General features: G+C 32.3%; 1 protein-coding gene across 1 annotated transcript; it reads right to left on the bottom strand.

The window, feature by feature from the left end:
• Nucleotides 1–398: 398 nt before the first annotated feature.
• LOC149180028 (uncharacterized) lies at nt 399–1,157 on the bottom strand. The gene has a single exon (XM_089413735.1). The coding sequence runs from the start codon at nt 1,155–1,157 to the stop codon at nt 399–401; it is 759 nt and encodes a 252-aa protein (XP_089269861.1).
• Nucleotides 1,158–19,383: the final 18,226 nt, after the last annotated feature.

The following is a 19,383-nucleotide window of genomic DNA, read 5'->3' as shown; positions in this document are numbered from 1 at the left end:
AAGTGATTGATGAATTCCTGTTCAATCTCTGCATGGTTTTCTACTCTTTCCCCTCCTTGCTTTTGTATAAAAGAGATAGTATTGTGCATTCTTCTTTGAATAGTTGTTCTGTGGAAGAATTTGGTGTTTCTTTCGCCTTCTTTCAACCATCTAATCCTAGATTTCTACTTCCAGAGAATTTCTTCCTGCTTCCTTCTCTCCTCCAATTGATTATGAATGTGCCTTTCCAGTTCCAGAGTCCCGTCCTTGTATCCCTCTGTGATTATCTGTTGCTGGAGATCTCTCATTTCTTTGTTGAGGTCTTGTTGGGCCTGAAAGATGTTGCCAAAAGTCTCTTTATTCCAGCGTTTGATTTGGGCTTTTAGGAATTTGAGCTTCTGTTGAAACTGGAACATTTTTTATCCCTCTGGCGCAGAGAAGTTGTTCCAGGTGAATCTGATGAAGTCGTTGAAGGCGGGATGGGAAAGCCAAAATGCCTCAAATCTGAATGGACGTCTGGTTGAGTCGCCTGGCCGTTGCCATTGGAGAGAGATAGGCCAGTGGTCGGATCCGGAGTATGGAAGAATGGATGCTGAGAGGTCGCCGCCGAGATGCACTGCATTATCCGAGATGAGGAATCTATCAAGTTTTGAAGCAATTTGATGCCGCCCAGCCCTGCGATTGCTCCAAGTGTGCATTCCATTGGAGGTTTGCATGTCTATTAGCATATTGTTGTGGATAAAATCTTTGAAGTGGTCAGTTTCCTGTTCCAGCCTGGCCCGACCTCCCGTCTTTTCCTCTAACTTGGTGATCAAATTGAAGTCTCCTCCAATGATCCATAGAGGATGGTCTCTATTGGAGTTGAGTGCTTCTATGGTGTCTAGAAGAGCAATTTTGTTGGCTGCTTCCTGCGGAAAATAAACATTGGTAAGATGACCATGAATGTTGGTGCCAATAATATGAAACGTTGCCTGTATAATGTTATGGGATGCATGGAAATTTGAAAGCATTATTGCTTGCGTATTCCAGGCAATTGCCAATCCTCCAGAAGCACCTGACGCGTCCACAGCAACCGAGTGACAGCCTGGCCAAGCTTTTGAAAGGATGCTTCCCAGAGTGTTACTGTTGCATTTTGTTTCCTGTAGAAAGAATATCTGGGGCTGTTCCTGCTTTATCATATTTTTAATCATTCTAAGTTTCCCGAGGCTGTTGAGCCCTCTTAGATTCCATGAAGTGAGCTTCATGATTCACTATTAGTAGTGGGCTTGTAGTACTTTGTCAATTTAGATAATGTTATGGGATGCATGGAAATTTGAAAGCATTATTGCTTGCGTGTTCCAGGCAATTGCCAATCCTCCAAAAGCACCTGACGCGTCCACAGCCACCGAGTGACAGCCTGGCCAAGCTTTTGAAAGGATGCTTCCCAGAGTGTTATTGTTGCATTTTGTTTCCTGTAGAAAGAATATCTGGGGCTGTTCTTGCTTTATCATATTTTTAATCATTCTGAGTTTCCCGAGGCTGTTGAGCCCTCTTAGATTCCATGAAGTGAGCTTCATGATTCACTATTAGTAGTGGGCTTGTAGTACTTTGTCAATTTAGCATATCTGCCTGAGTCAACCAGGATTTTCCCTATGGCTATAGTTCGCTGGAGATCTATCTTTCTTCCACGTTTTTTGGAGTCTTTTGGAAGGAGGTAGCCATCCCATTGACTTCCCAGTTGTATTCCCAATTGTTGTTGCTGATAGGCTCTGGATATGATAACTTCCAGAGTACTAAGCTGATGCGCTTGGATTTTATCATACTCCTTCTTTCTGCAAACTTGTTCCAGCTCAAAAATGTCTAGACCGCCCAGATCTATGCTTTCCGGTTCTTCATCCATGTGTTGCGCTTGACTGCTTTCCTCTGAGATGAGAGCTAAGTGCATGGATTGGCTTTGGGGATCGTCCACATCCATTTCCTTGGATTTCCATTCAGGGTTTTTTGGGCCTACTTTGGAAGTCCCACTCAAGATTTTTGGAGGCAGGGGGTTGGGAGAGGAGGCTGAAGGAGGGATCAGGGGGGATGGGAAAATCGGCTGAGGGATTGGCGCAGAGATCTGGGTTGGGTCTTCTGAAGTTTTTGCTAGAACCTCGAAGCTGTTGCTCATGGAGGGGATGGAAGCAACATCCTGATGGGGTTTTTTCCCAGAGGAAGGTTTTTTGTGCGATCTCTTATGGCTTGCAACCTTGGTGAAACCCTCATGGTCCGCCTTGCCTGAGGGTTCAGAGGCTTGTGGAGAAGCATTTAGGGGGCAGTCCCTGAACAGATGCCCAAGGGCATGGCACTTACGACAGCGAAAGGGAACATGTTCAAAATCTAAGGGTTGAATCCATTCATAGTCATCATGGAAGAGACTTACCGATTCCGGAAGGGCTTTGTCCAAGCGCATGAAGACACAGATGCGGGCGTATGAGGTATATCTACTCAGCTTCGTTTCTTCAGCAATTTTGACAAACTCTCCCAGCCCCTTACCTATGTCTCGGAGTGATTCTTCATCCCAATATTCCGCGGGGAGCGAGTATAGCCTAATCCATACTGGCACCCAGCTGAGATCCTCCTTGTCAGGGTTGAATCTCTCTCTCCAAGCTCTTAAATACAGACCAGCAGAGTTGAAGAAATAAGGACCTTCATCCATGACTCTATTTCGATCTTCGATGCAGAAGAAGATCACCGTAAAAAACCCTTTTGGTCCTAGCTGCAAAGTGACCTGTCCCTTGGGTTTCCATTTGGCTGAGATCCATCCTTGCAAAGCTTTTTCCGTCGGCCAGAATCCAATAAATTTTCCAATGAGCGCATGGTCCTTCATGTATTGGATCCGACCATTGATTCGGTGGCTGGGAAGTTCTATTTTGGGTCTTTTAGCGGCTATGGGTCTGCATGTCGATGAGGTACACTTTGGCGTTTCCTGTTGCTTGGACTTTCCTTCTTGTTCTTCATTGTTTCTGTCAGGCTGCACAGTGAAGTCTTTTGTCGTTTCCTGCATCGGAGGGTCCCGTTCTTCTCTGTCATGCTGATCAGTCTCCAGAGGTTCTGTCGTATTCATCGCTTGAGGAACATTTTCAGAAGTGGGGGAGGGCATTGAAACCCCCCCCCCCGGGGAAATGCCATTGTGGCGCAGAGTGTAATAGCAGGCTGCTGTCACGGTATGAAGTGCAAAAACGAAGAGAGGAGTCAGAAAAAAGAGAGCAGGGTGCGCCGTTGCAGAGGCGCTTCAGAACCCTAGGTTGCAGAGCCTCTCCCTTCTAGTTAATCCCTTCATTTTTAAAGAACACATAATCAAACAATTGTTAATTTGACATATCAAATGTGAATATAATAATTCCAAAAAATAAATAATAGAAAGATACTAAATTTCTGCAAGTTTTCTTTTTATCGTAAAATGAAATTCTAAACAGAAAAATTACTTTGGCTTGCCGAAAGTTGAAGAACTTTTAAAAATGATATTTTTTCCTCAAAAAAGGGCAAAAAGTGTAACCCAACTTCACATTTTCACCTTAATCTTTTAACTAAATTTTGATCATTTAACATTTTGATGCAATATCTTAAGATTCACTTATTTGATTGGCATACTCATACTCTTGACTTTTTTCGATGTACACCTCCTTACCGTATATAGGTGCATCTTGGAATGTTTTCTCTATATCATGTAGAAATCAATTTTTTTCTATATCAAACTTTAGTAAGGCTAGCTGATTCGAACTTAAACATGAACACAACAACTTACAGATATAATCATAAATATAGAGATGCAACAAATAAACACTTCATTTCATTAATAGAAAAATATTAAACTATACTTACAAACAGAATGAAAAGAAGATAGCTTGGGCGATGGTAGCTTATCTCTAAGAAGAGATGTGGCGGCTACATGCCTCTGAACTGTGTTACAATGAGGCTCAAAGGCATATTTATTATTGAAAAATAATGGAAAACCCTAAACATCCAAAAACCTAACCCTAGGAGATGAAGCGCCAAAACCGTGGGCCCCAGTTTGGGTAAATTGGTACACCAACTTCCCGAGGTCGTAACTTTGACATACAATCTCCGTTTGGCTATCATAATGCCTCATTTCGAAGATCTAGAAGAGAAGGCTGAAAAAAATAGGCAAGGCAAAATGGAAAATTTGGAACATTTTCAATCTCCCCGTTTTCCCTAAAAACGTCGTTTAGGGCCTCAAAACTGTTGTGAAAGTTCAGGATCCGAAAAACTGCCAAAAATAGTAAACTGTGCTACAATTAAGGAAACCGAAAAACTGAAAGAGACAGTGTTGGGGGTCCAAGTGGAATAGGCAGGTGGCCACCAATATCCACCTGGACCACTAGCATAACTTTCCTAATCGTTTTTTACAATATCATTGAGTGTATGTTCACCAGGCTAGTTGTTGCTCCAACTTGTGTCACCACATGCACATGCACAATTCCGTGATTTTCTCTACATAATTCTATGGTAACCATGTACACCTTCTTCTCTCCCCACTTCTTGATCGATTTATGAGACTCTTTTGTTTTGTGCTCAGTTTTGTGAGAATAAGCATAGAGCATATGAAGGTTTGTACAAACCACATAATGTGTCTAGCTTCTCCATAATTATTTGGTAAGTGGGTTGCCTCACACCTCTGTATTCACCTCATCCCCTTCCTAAAAAATGTCCACAACTATTGTCCTCCATTCACTAAACTTAGTAGGCATCCATCATGTATTTGTTATTAAATACAATGACATATAATTGTTCACACCATGTTGAATGGTTTAAAAAAATTCAAAAATTCAAATAAGGTCATGTTCATTGAAGTCCACTGCTTTTGGAACATAAGACAATGACGTGTGTCACGTATAATGTTTGTAGATTTTGCACCACTCAATCTTTCGCCTTACATGGAATGGATTTGGTGTGCTTATTGCAATGTAATTACTCATCATCTGACATTAATTTTGATAATGCCCCTTTATTAAGTAGAAGGCGCAAAAAGTATTCTTATGCATCACTTTTCCTTTGGAGAAATCTTGCAACTGATTAATTAGCATAACAAGTTAATTTTGGATCTACCCCATCCCTACGGATGACTCACCACCTCCTAGTGTAGATTATAGGTACGTTGCAATCACTAGTGCCTCCTCCTAATACTTGAACTTCTATTGGGTGAGGGGAATATGAATGTGGGACAATAAGCCAACAAGGACCGATGGCCTATGTTGGACATCCTATATTTGAAAGGTAAATTTCCCAATAAATATTTGAACCTCTTCTACACTATGTCTGGACCAACCTTTTACTTTATTCCCTTAATTTCTACTATACATTATTGTTATGATTTTGGCTTGTGAAATTATTCGATCAAGACCTTCCTTGTTCCATTCAATGTCTTTTTTTATGCCATATATGTACTACCCTTTACTTTATGTACCATTAGAGAGCTCAGTCTTTGAAGGTGGTGTCTAATTGCATGATTATACCACTTCATCTATGATTTTTTTCATTGTCCAAATAGATGAAACGATGCTACATTGTGTTGTCCTTCCTAGTTCCATGAAATGCAGGAATCCTGATAATTAGATCACTTGATGTTCTTTCCATTGAAAATTTCAAACTTCTTACCATTCTATCTCTTCTATTGCTTCTTCTTCTTTTACTTTCTACTAAATAATGTTCCAAACTTATGTTTCTATTGATATTTTTCTTTCTTCTAATAAAATACATGCAAGGGGCGGTTGAAAAAGGGGCTTGTACGAATTTACTCTCCAAATCCTTCTTTTCTAAAGCCAGAAGGATCTTTTAAGCTCATCTATACAAAAAAATTCCACAATCGCTAAGAAGTCCTCACTCTCACTAAGGTCATCCCCAAAATCATTTGAAGCATTTTCATTGTCTAAAGGATCAGTTTCTTTTTCATTTGTATCTTCAATATTTATTATCAACCAGCAAGTTCCAATGTCACCTACTCCTAGTCTACCTTCACCTCTCTCCACGCCAACTAACAATACCACATCCTGTGGGCTCTCTTCCTCTATGTGCACTTGTTTTGCATTTTTCTCTTCAGCACTGTAATCACTCTCTACCTCCTTTCTTCTTTCTCACATGTGACTGCTACATACATTATGTCTTATCCCCCTTTTTTTGGAACTATTCAATTGAACTTTCCAAACTACCTCATGTAGCATTTTCATTCTTCTACTCCTACGAGTCCATTTTCCTTTCTACTCTCTTATTTTATCTCTCTTCTTTCTTCTCTACCCTTTGAGGCGAAGTGCCTACATTTCCATAGTGTCAAGTCTCATCTACATCAATCAATTTTTAGCAAACAACATCTTGATCAACAATGATATCTCTTCAAACAATCCCCCTCTGAACCTGACCTTGAAATCTCTTTCAATAACATTAAAAAAGTGTTGTATTTGATGGCATATGCTACAATATATCCTTATTTAATTCTATCAAACAAAAAGTCAATTGCTCAAGATCACTTGCTATCTAGGGTTCTCAATGTTATAATAATCAAATACATGTCCTTCCATGATTCAAGATTTATTTATATGCAATAGGTTTTGCGTTTCTCTTTGCACAAATTTAATTTCCTTCTCAATCATTCAATCTTGTATCTATGATGGTTTACATGGCATATCCATATTCTTTTCTACAATAACTTATTAAAATTAGCCTAGATCCATCTTAACTCTGGATCTAACAAGCACTGAGAGGGATCAAATCTCTTGAGGTACACACCTCTTTTAGAGTGAAAATAGATTTGATACTTGTCGACACTTGGTAGATCCACAGTTAAGATGGATCTAGGCTGGTCTTTCCCCTTTAAATAAGCTATATTCCACATGATTACCATAGGTCAACACGTTATTTTTATTTTTAACACATGGTTATTATTATTATGACAAAATAGAACATGACATTACAACATTTCTTCTATACTAAACTAGAGAATCCTTCTAAACACAATAAATTTAAAAATTAAAATAAATTTTTAAAAAAATATTAAAATAATAAAACCATTTGCTATATCACATTCATCATAATCTATATTATTTTAGTAACAATAATGACTAAACAATTTAGATTTGTGTAAAGTTAAACAATTTAGATTTGTGTAAAGTTAAGAGGTGAAAATTTAAAGTAATAATAAAACTTTTAAATTATATATATATATTCAATGTTAATTCATAAATTAAATAAAACATTATTAAATTTAATTTGGATTAACGGAAATGGGCATCTCGCGAGAAACCGATCATACGTGTTGAGCTTCGACAAGTTCTCAGCTTTGGAACAGCAGAACTTAATTTGGATCAGGGGAGTGATTATTTGCATTTGGACATTTCACTTTCATTTGATATCTTGATATGGGTAAGAGTTTCTTTACTGGGAATGGGAACATAAATATAAGTTTTTTCAATTTTATTTATTTATTTATTGGAAATGTAATGTTAAAAAAATATTTTAAGTTAGTTAAGATTTATTTTAATTTTAGATTTATGTGGATTAAATTTTTCGAGATGTAATTTTTTAGTGTAAAAATTGAGAAAAAAATTGTATGTTGAGAGATTTGAATTTTTTTGACACTTAAAATATAAGATGGATTTACCCTAAGTATATATTTTTATTTTATTTGTTCGAGTCAAAATGTCTAAATAACATAACATAATAAGACATTACAACATTTCTTCTATTTGAAAACCTCTCGATACAATTACAATATAACTAACACAACCACATTAGTAAATATGGTTGCTATAATATCAACCACATTATAATTAATATGATTATTATTATTAATTAGTATTATTATTAATTAAATTTAATAACATTAACTTATTGTTAAATAATTTAATAACATTATTAATTAATTAATTAATTAACTCATTTCATTAATTAATTAATAAATAAATAAATTAAATAAATAATTCATTTCATTCATTAATAAATAATTAACCCACATATTAATAAACTAATAAATTAATAATAAACTAACCCTTACATTAAGTAATAAAATAAATAAATAAATTTCATTCATCATTAATTCATTAAATAATTAATTTATTCATTAAATAAGTAATTATTCATAATTAATTAATAAATAATAACAATAAATATCGATTTATTATTATTTTTTATTTATATTGTTTTATTAATATAAATATGGTTAATTAAATAAATATTGTTAATTGAGAGAGTATATTTTCAAAGTTATTCATATTGGGAGAACTTTTTAGATGAAATTGTGTAGAGGATTTTATATCTTGTCCAACGTTTTAGGCGGACTCTCCATTCATCATCAAGCACTTAAAATTTGAGCGAATACAAACGAGCACTGTGTATTCATTTATAGAAGAGAGATTTAGAATTCATTGTTAAATAATAATATTAAAATAATAAACTAATCATTAAAGAATAATATTATTAGGAATAATATTATTAAGATAATAAAATAGCCGTTAAAAATAAATAAACCAAATAAAATAGAGAAACAAGGGGGGAAGAGAATCATACGAGGTTTTAAGGACTATATTAGGATTAACTAATTAGTTGTTAAGAGTTAAATCAAAATAATTGAAAAATTAAAGGGAATCCCAATTATTATTAAAAAAAAGGAATGGAAAAAAATTATTATTAAAAGAAAACGGTTAGGCCCATATTTACATAATTAATTAATTACTTAGGGGTAGATAATTAAGAGGAAAATTAAGATAATAAAAAGATTAAATTAGTAGTTAAGAGTCAAGTTAAGAGATTTAAACAAATTGATTAATTAAAGGAATGTAAATTAAAAGGAAATAGAAGTTAATGATAATAAGGAGGACAAGAGAAATTTAGATAGCATTAATTAACAAGAGAGATTATAAAAATGGCCAAATCACCAAAGCTTAAAATTGAAGGTTGATAAGTAGAAAATGAAATAAAAATTAATGAAAATGAAAGATTAAATCTTTATTAATGGGTTAAAAATAAAATAAATAATTGGTTAAATAATTTTAACTAATGATTGAAGGAAAGGGAAGCAAGCAAGGTATGGAGAGATAGAGAAAGGAGAAAATAAAGGCAAAGAGATCAGGAAAAAGAAAGGGGGAAGCGATAACTAATGAGTCAAATGGTGGATAACGGGATGCCAAGAATGACTTAATTTATAGCCATTTTCTCGATTAAAGTTTTTAGAGTGCTTCTCTATTTCAGGACCCTCCCTAATTATTCTTGAGTTGTCACCTCTTAATTCTCTACCCCTAATTAATTAATTAATTAATTATGTAAATATGAGAGCCTAACCGTTTTTTTTTAATAGTATTTTTATTTTTTATTTTTATGTATTTTATTTTTAATAATAATTGACATTCCCTTTAATTTTTCAATTATCTTGATTTAACTCTCAACAACTAATTAGTTAATCCTAATATAGTCCTTAAAATCCCCTATGATTCTCTTCCCCCTTCTTCCTCTATTTTATTTTATTTATTTATTTTTAATGACTATTTTATTATCTTAATAATATTATTCCTAATAATATTATTCTTTAACGACTAGTTTATTATTTTAATATTATTATTTAACGGCTAATTCTAAATCTTTCTTCTATAAATGAATACATAGTGCTCGTTTGTGATCACTCAAATATTGTTAAATAATATAAATATTAATATAAATGTTATTAATTAAATTTAATAGCATTATTAATTAATAAATATTATTATTAATAATCAGTTAATTCATTTATTATTAATAAATTCATTAAATAATTAAGTAATTAATTCATTTTTATTTCATTCATTATTAATTAATTAATTCATTCAGTAATCCCTCAGAATGCAAGCTTCTGTGATTCATGATTTATACTGATTTTTTTCGGACAAGATCACATAGATTTTCACGTCAACACATTTCGATCACTTATTGTGGTTTATCATCAAGACATAGATGTCTAGTTGAACTAGAGAAAAATATAAATAGCAGAGATGCAACAATTAATCAAAACAATCGATTTTTTTTAACAATAAAAATTTAATTAACAATAAGCATTGGACCGTGGTTGACCATGGCTGATTTTCATATTGAGACAATATTTGTCCCATGTGACGTTGGACCATGGCTGACCATGATTGAATTTATAAAACATGGTTGACCATGATTGATATTATAAACCCAAGGGAATAATAAACCCTAGGGATTAATACTAAAAGCCCGAGGGATTATAAATCTACGAGGATAATATTAAACCCTAGGAATATGGACCCTTAAATTAATAAACCCAAGGGATTGATATTATAGACCCAAGAGAATAACAAACCCAAGGGATAAAAATTATAAACCTAAGGCATATAAACCCTAAGATAAATATTATAAACCCCTAAATAAACATTGTTGACCATTGTTGAACATGGTTGATTTCCATATTGAGACAATCCTTATCACAATACGACATTGGACCATGGTTGACCATGATTGATTTTCATATCGAGAGAATATTTTACACAATGTGACGTTGGACCATGGTTGACCATGGTTAATTTTCATATTGAGACAATCATTGTCACAATGAGACATTCGACCATGGTTGACCATGGTTGGCTATGATTGACCATGGTTTACCATGATTGATATTATAAACCCAAGGGAATAATAAATGTAAGGGATTGATATTATAAACCCAAGGGATTAATACTAAAACCCCAAGGAATTATGAACCCAAGGGAATAATATTAAACCCAAGGGACTAATATTATAAACCCTAAGATAAATATTATAAACACTAAAGTAAACATGGTTGACCATGGTTGAGACAATCCTTGTCACAGTGCGACGTTGGACCATGGTTGATTTTCATGTCAACACAATCTTTGTGACAATGCGACGTTCGACCATGGTTGACCACGATTGACCATGTTTGAGCATGGTTGATTATTGTTTTCATATTGAGACATTCTTTGTCATAATGTGATGTTGGACCATGGTTGAGACAACGATTGATTTTTCATATTGAGACAACCTTTGTCACAATGCGATGTTGGACTATGGTTGACCATGATTGATATTAAAAACCCAAGGGAATAATAAACCCTAGGGATTAATACTAAAAACACAAGGGACTATAAAACATGGTCGATATTATAAACCCAAGGTATATAAACCCTAGGATAAATATTATAACCTTAAAATAAACACGATTGACCATGGTTGATTTTCATATTGAGACAATCCTTGTCACAATGCAATGTTGGACCATGGTTGAACATGATTGTTTTTCATATCGAGACAATCTTTGTCACCATGCGACGTTGGACCATAGGTAACCATGGTTGATTTTCATATTGAGACAATCATTTTCACAATATGACATTCAACCTTGGTTGACCATGGTCGGCTATGATTAACCATGGTTGACTATGATTGATATTATAAACCCAAGGGATTAATACTAAAATCCCAAGGGATAATGAACCCAAGGGAACAATATTAAACCCAATGGACTAATATTATAAATCCAAGGTATATGAACCCAAAGATAAATATTATAAACACTAAAATAAACATGGTTGACCATGGTTGGTTTCCATATTGAGACAATCTTTGTAACAATGCGACATTGGACTATGGTTGACCATGCTTAACCATGGTTAATTTTCATATCCAGACAATCTTTGTCACAATGCGATGTTTGACCATGGTTGACCATGGATGATTATGTTTGATTTTATAAAACATGGTTGAACATGGTTGACCATGACTGACCATGGATGACCATGGTTGACAATGATTAAATTTATAAAACTTGGTTGACCATGATTGATATTATAAGCCCAAAGGAATAATAACACATAGGGGTTAATACTAAAAGCACAAGGATCTATAAAACATGGCTGACCATAGTTGACCTTGATCGATATTATAAACCCAAGGGAATAATAAACCCTAGTGATTAATACAAAAAACCCAAGGGATTCTAAACATAAGTGAATAATATTAAATCCTAGGAATATGAACCCTTAGATAAATAAACCCAAGGGAAAAAAATTATAAACCCAAGATATATAAACCCTAAGGTAAATATTATAAACCCTAAAATAGACATGGTTGACCATGGTTGATTAAATTCCATATTGAGACAATCATTGTCACAATTAAATGTTGGACCATAGTTGACCATGGTTTACCATGATTGGTTTCCATATTGATATAATCTTTGCCACAATGCGATGTTGGACCATGGCTGACCATGATTGATTTTCATATTGAGACAATCATTGTCACAATGTGACATTCGACCATGGTTGACCATTGTTGGCTATGATTGACCACGGTTGACCATGATTGATACTATAAGATCAAGGGAGTAATAAACCCAAAGGATTGATATTATAAACCCAATGGAATAATAAACCCAAGGGAATAATATTAAATCCAAGGGACCAATATTATAAATCTAAGGTATATAAATCCTAAGATAAATATTATAAACACTAAAATAAACATGGTTGACCATGGTTGATTTTCATATTGAGACAATCCATGTCACAATGTGATGTTGGACCATGGTTGACCATGCTTAACCATGGTTTATTTTCATATCAAGACATTCTTCGTGACTATGAGACATTCAACTATGGTTGACCATGATTACCCGTGGATGACCATGTTTGATTTTATAAAACATGGGTGAACATGTTTGACTTATTTTGGCCATGGTTGACCATGATTATCATATTGAGACAATCTATGTCATAATGTGATGTTGGACCATGGTTGAGACAATCATTGATTTTCATATTGAGATAATCTTTGTCACAATGCGATGTTGGACCATGGTTGACAATATTGATATTATAAAATATGGTTGACCATGATTGACCATGACTGAATTTATAAAACATGGTTGACTATGATTGATATTATAAATCTAAGGGAATAATAAAACTTAGGGATTAATACTAAAAACAAAAGGGAGTATAAAACCTATGTGAATAATATTAAAGCCTAGGGATAAAAACACAAGGGATAAAAATTATAAACCCAAGGTATAGAAATCCTAAAATAAATAGTATAAACCCTAAAATAAACATGGTTGCCCATGGTTGATTTTCATATTGAGGTAGTCCTTGTCACAATGCGATGTTGGACCATGGTAAACCATGCTTGATAATGATTGATTTTCATATTGAGACAATATTTATCACAATGCGATGTTGGACCATGGTTGATTTTCATATCCAGACAATCTTTGTCACAGTGTGACGTTCGACCATGTTTGATTTTATAAAACATGGTTGATCATGATTGGATGACCATTGTTGACCATCATTGTTGATCATGATGAAAGAGATTTTAATCAAGTGAATAATATTAAACCCTATGAATATGAACCCTTAGATTAATAAACCTAAGGGATTGATATTATAAACCCAAAAATAAATATTATAAACCCTAAAATAAGCATGGTTTCTTATGGTTGATTTCCATATTGAGACAATCCATGTCACAATGCGATGTTGGACAATGGTTAACCATGATTAATTTTCATATGGAGACAATTTTTGTTACAATGCAACGTTCGACCATGGTTGATTTTCATATCTAGACAATATTTGTCATAATGCGAGGTTCGACCATGGTTGACCATGTTTGATTTTATAAAACACGACTGACCATTATTGACCATGATTTTCCATGGTTAACTATCATCTTTGATCACGATGAAAGAGATTTTAATCAAGGTTGATGAAATTCAACCATGGTTAATTATGGTTGACCATCATTGACCATGGATGATCATGGTTGACCATCATTGACCATGGATGATCATGATTGACCATGGTTGACCATAAAGTCATTGACCATGATCGACCATTTTCAAGCATGATTAACCATCATTGATCATGGCTCACCATAGAGACATATCATGACAACCAACAATAATTAACTTACTTAACAACAGTAAATAGTAGCCAACAACAATTAACAACATATCAAGGCAATCATTGTCACAATTAGACATTGGAAAATGGTTGACTATGATTGACCATGGATGATTTAAAATGAAAATGTTATCTATATCAAATTTAAAATTTAAAATGAAAAGAAATTATAAAACATATCAAAGACATATATATATATATATATATATATATATAATTGTGAAATATAATATGAAATGATGAGAAATGAAATTATAAAACATATCAAAGACATATATATATATATATATAATTGTGAAATATAATATGAAATGATGATTCATAACTATAATATTTTAAAATTTCATATTTATATTTAATTAATAAATACATAAAAACATCATATTTATAATAACATTTCCTTTTATATATTTTATTATTCATATTAGAAAATAAAATTAAAAAAAGTCAAAATAAAATGGCATGAGTATATGTTTATAGGTATAGGTATGATTAACATGGATTCATTTCAACTAATTACGCAAATCTCTCTCTATATATTTTTATATTCAGTGTAATTATATTTTCTGTTAAACAAGACTTGAAACTGGTAATCAAAACCTAAAATCCAAATCTAATAATCCACAAGGTTGGACACTAATTTGAAACTCGGTAATCCACGCACCAGGGCATTTGGGCATGAAATTGAAACTTCGTAATCCTCACATCTGGTAATATAATCATAATGTTTTTTTCTCAAATTGTTCTTCCCATAAATCACATTTCATATTTTTAGTTAGACGTGTACGTGTTTCAAACTACTAAAGATGGTTCATCACTAGGACTTTAAATCGAAACCATGGAAACCAAATCAAATAATGGACATGACACCAAATCGAAAACATAGTGATTGTAACTGGACATGCCATATAACATGATTTTTATCCATTTTCTAAATTGTATAGTTATGTAGTATGTGATATTAAGGAGTTGTAAAGAAAATTGAAATTTATAATCATATAAAGTAAATGTTAAAACTAAAATCTAGATTAAAAAAATTAAAGAAATAAGGAAATTACTAGTGAAAACTCAATAAATTAAGAAGCTATATCATTATTGTTTTATAATCCTATCAAATGAATATCAAAATGTAAATATGGATTTAAAAATATAAAAAAGCCTATTGACGTAGAGGAAATGATTAGAATATATTTCCGTCTCTATCTTTAAAACACTATTCATTAAAGGGAGGGATGGCTACTTCCAGCACATGTTCGTACCTAAACTATACGACAAGTATTATGAATTAAATGTTGATTGGAATAAATTACTATTACATTGTAGAGTCTAATACTCTAATTAGATGATTTGGATTTTAGCAATATAATGATGGTTAAGATTATAATTATTAATACTCTAATTAGATGATTTGGATTTTAGCAATATAATGATGGTTAAGATTATAATTATTATTAAAATTATAATATTTTTGGGAAAATTGTGTGGTTGGTTTTAGTTGTTTTTTATTTTATCGAAAATTGTGTGGTTGGGTTTTAGTTGTTTTTTATTTTATCGAAGATGGCAGATATTTATATAAAATAATATTATATTTTGATTGTTTTTATAAAAGATATTGTTATTTTGAATGATTTTATATTCTAATTATATAATTTGGATTTTAGCGATATAATTATTATTGAGATTATAATGTTTTTGGAAAATTGTGTTGTTGGGTTTTAATTGTTTTTTATTTTATTGAATATTGTAGATATCTATATAAAATAATATTATATTTTGATTGTTTTTATAAAAGATATTGTTATTTTGAATGATTTTATATTCTAATTACATAATTTGGATTTTAGTGATATAATTATTATTGAGATTATAATGTTTTTGGGAAAATTGTGTTGTTGGGTTTTAATTGTTTTTTATTTTATTGAATATTGTAGATATCTATATAAAATAATATTATATTTTGATTGTTTTAAAAAAAGTTATTGCTATTATTTAAATAATTAGACGCATTTCCTTATAAAAAAGAAAATTAACTTCATTGTAATTAAGTACTATAAGTAAACCATCCAATCTAATTCCCTCCATATGATTTCCGTATACACTCTAAGTAAATGACCTTATTAAATTCTTTCCTTATGATTCCTACATAGACTATAATACTAGTGAATTGGTATCACTTGTATATACTCGTTCAAGTATACATGAAGTTCTAGTATTTCTTTTGAATTCTACACAACTTTGCCTAAATTAACATAAAATATATGAAATTTTAAATTACTTTTTAAATTAATATAAAAAATATTTTATTTTTACGCTAAACTAAAATTAATTATTCATTACAAATAACAACACCAACTTCTCTTATCTATGTGACTTTCTGTGATGAGGATCCTATTATGGATCAGAAAAATAAACTTAGAAATCAATATTCCTATTTGTAACTTCGCCTTAATCGGCTAACAATTAAGTAAATGGGCAATTGTGTTGCGGATACTTCGATCATTGCAGGTTGATATTGTTGTTATTAAAATATACAAATATATTAAGTATTTTTAATTATAAAATTATATTAATATAAGATAGAAATTGCATCATGGTTAAAAAATCTGTTGTTATTAAAATATAAAAATATAGAAATTGCATCATGGTTAAAAAATCTGTTGTTATTAAAATATAAAAATATATTAATTGCATCATGGTTAAAAAGCCTATTGTTATTAAAACATAATAAAATATTAAATATTTTTAATTATAAAATTTATTAATACAAAACAGAAATTACATGATGGTTAAAAAGTCCTTTTTCACATTTTCTCTTACCACTTTCCACATTTTATCACGAGTATATCAATCAAGTCATACCGAAGCCATAATAATGACACCATCGTGGACACATCATTATGAAATGTTTAATTATTAGGACCATTTTTAAGTCGACGTCCCACTGAATACAACATCAACATCAGCCTAGAGTTTTCGAAACGTTCTCCATACGTTCTCCATTGAATTAAACTTTATGCCAAAAACTTTATTAAATACGTTACATTTATAAATATTGTCATGCGGTTGTCATGTTTGCTATTTTGGTGGGAGTTTAGCTATTTGATCTTAACAAAAATATTGAATGGCAGAAAGAAAAAACAGTGAGACTAGCAGTTTTAGATTATTTTTAGTCTTGTGGATGTTAAGATATATTTCGTTCATATATTATCAACTATTTTTCCTCGCTTTGCCATAAATGATTAAGATGCAAACAATATTCTGCAGCCACCTGCTTGCACATACATCTGTTGTAGACTAAACAAAACACATCTTGTCTCAAACATTAATTTAGGATGGAAACTCTCGAATGCTACAGAGTTGGCATATGATGGTTCAATTCCAAATGCATGGCGATTCACTAGGCCACGTAACACGTCTTTAAATTTTCTTCAACTGATTCAATTTTCCTCGGCAGGTCGCTTCACACTCTCTCGCGCTTAAGCCGTCTTTAAATTTTCTTCAACTGATTCAATTTTCCTCGACAAGTCGCTTCGCACTCTCTCGCGCTTAAGCCATCGCCATGCGATGCAGATGAAACATCTATTGAGCATATTCCTTTGAGAATAAATTTAAACCATCAATTAAAAAAATAAAAATAAAAATCAACATCTTCTCATCCACTTGAAATGACATAAAACACCTTCCACAAATTAAATAATGAATATATTAAATAACATATTATATATATCATATTTTAATTAATAAATATTTAAAAAATATTATTTATCAATTTTCACATTACATTTACAATAAATAAACACACATATTTTGGCAAAACTTAAAATTGTACGTCGTTCTTTCAAACTCTATAGAAATAAAAACATCTCTATAGAAGAAAGGAAAAAAATAAACATTAAAAACAAAATGAATCCTTCCACCTTTCAGTGTGACATGGGGTTAATTTATAAAATCTAAAAATACAAAGAGAAGTTGCAAACCTCCACCATGAATTTGTAAATAACCTTTTGCGAACTTTTAAAAACACTTAAATATACGACAAAAACCTAAACACAATGGTGTGTCACACATTTTTAAGACCTGACATGCAACGAAAGTAACATAAAGACAAAAACCTTAACACAATTGCTTTGGCATCACTCTCTTCGATTTAAAAAATTTAAATTTAAATTTGAATACTGTAATAATTATGCCGTAAGGTGTTTCCCTTTTGAAAACAATTCCCTTAGTTTTTACTTTGTCTTACTTTGCGGCGTTGGATCTAGCGTTAGACGATTAAAATGTCTTGAGCCGTTGGATCCCACCGTTGAACTTTTGTTGGATCCTACCTTTGAACTTTCAACTGATTCCTTGGTGGTTTACGCCAATTTCTTCAACTAGTCTCCCAAAATTAACTGCATATGCTATAAACTTATTCCCAATCATGCCCAATCTGAGTAATGCAATTTGAAACATTTTGAACCGTTGGATTACACTGTTGAACTTTCAACTGATTCCTTGGTTTACCCCAGATTCTTTAACCGATCTCCGAAAATTGCATGTGCTATAATCTCATTCCCAATCATTCCCAATCTAAGTAATGCAATTTGTACTTCAGGAATGGTGTAACGACTGTCGTGTCGTGACCAAGCGCAATTCATTCCCAATCTGAGTAATGCAATTTGTATTTCAGGAATGGCGTAACTACTGCGTCCAAGCGCAATTTATTCCCAATCTGAGTAATGCAGTTTGTATTTCAGGAATGGTGTAACAACTTCCTATAGTGTCCAAGCGGAATCGATTGAGAAGAATTAAGAGAAGTAAAACATGAGTTTGATGGCCTGCAGAATTGGACAGTTGAACCTTATTTCTTACCAATGTTGGCGCTGCTTGCTATTACATCCTTGAAAGGATGCCCTCAGCTCTAACTGATCAAATTCATAGGACAGTCGAACTTTATTTCTTACCTATGTTGGCACTTCTTGCCACTACATCCTTGAAAGGGTGGTGTGTCTCTTCTGTAAATTTGTGGTCATCAACATAGCAGATAAGTATGCATGTGATTTATTTTTTTCAGCGAGATGTTGGGTAAAGATTTCATTTGAATACTTCTCTGTAAATATGAAAATATTTTACGACGAAAAAATTCCTATCTATGAAAGTATGTATTTAGAGAAGTATTTTACATTGTGAATGACCTGTGGAAATTTATTAATGGTCTATGCAGAGAAAGAATTATAGGAGAAATCTGTAATTGCCCTCTGGAAATAATTGGAACATATGGTTTTATTGCTATCGAGAAGAAACCTTAGTGGGTTGATAAACCTAAGATCAAAGAACCATAAGAAGTCTGTAATGGCCAGAAAGAAAGAACTGAACTCAATTAATGAGCATGGGTTAACAACTACCCTGCTGGTGCCTTCTGCTAAAAAAAAGGGATAATATTAAATGAATAATTGTAGTTGGCATAAAGAGGTTAAGATAC

This window comes from Pinus tabuliformis, chromosome 3_2, assembly GCF_031772625.1.
Source record: "Pinus tabuliformis cultivar Carrire ecotype Pingquan chromosome 3_2, CPIR1, whole genome shotgun sequence".
Classification (NCBI taxonomy): Eukaryota; Viridiplantae; Streptophyta; class Pinopsida; order Pinales; family Pinaceae; genus Pinus; species Pinus tabuliformis.
Note: the sequence above shows the minus strand (reverse complement) of the source record. Positions and strands in the feature narration are given on the sequence as shown.

Excerpts from the sequence above, each read along its gene's own strand:
- LOC149180028 (XM_089413735.1), bottom strand. The coding sequence starts at position 1,157 with ATGATAAAGCAGGAACAGCCCCAGATATTCTTTCTACAGGAAACAAAA.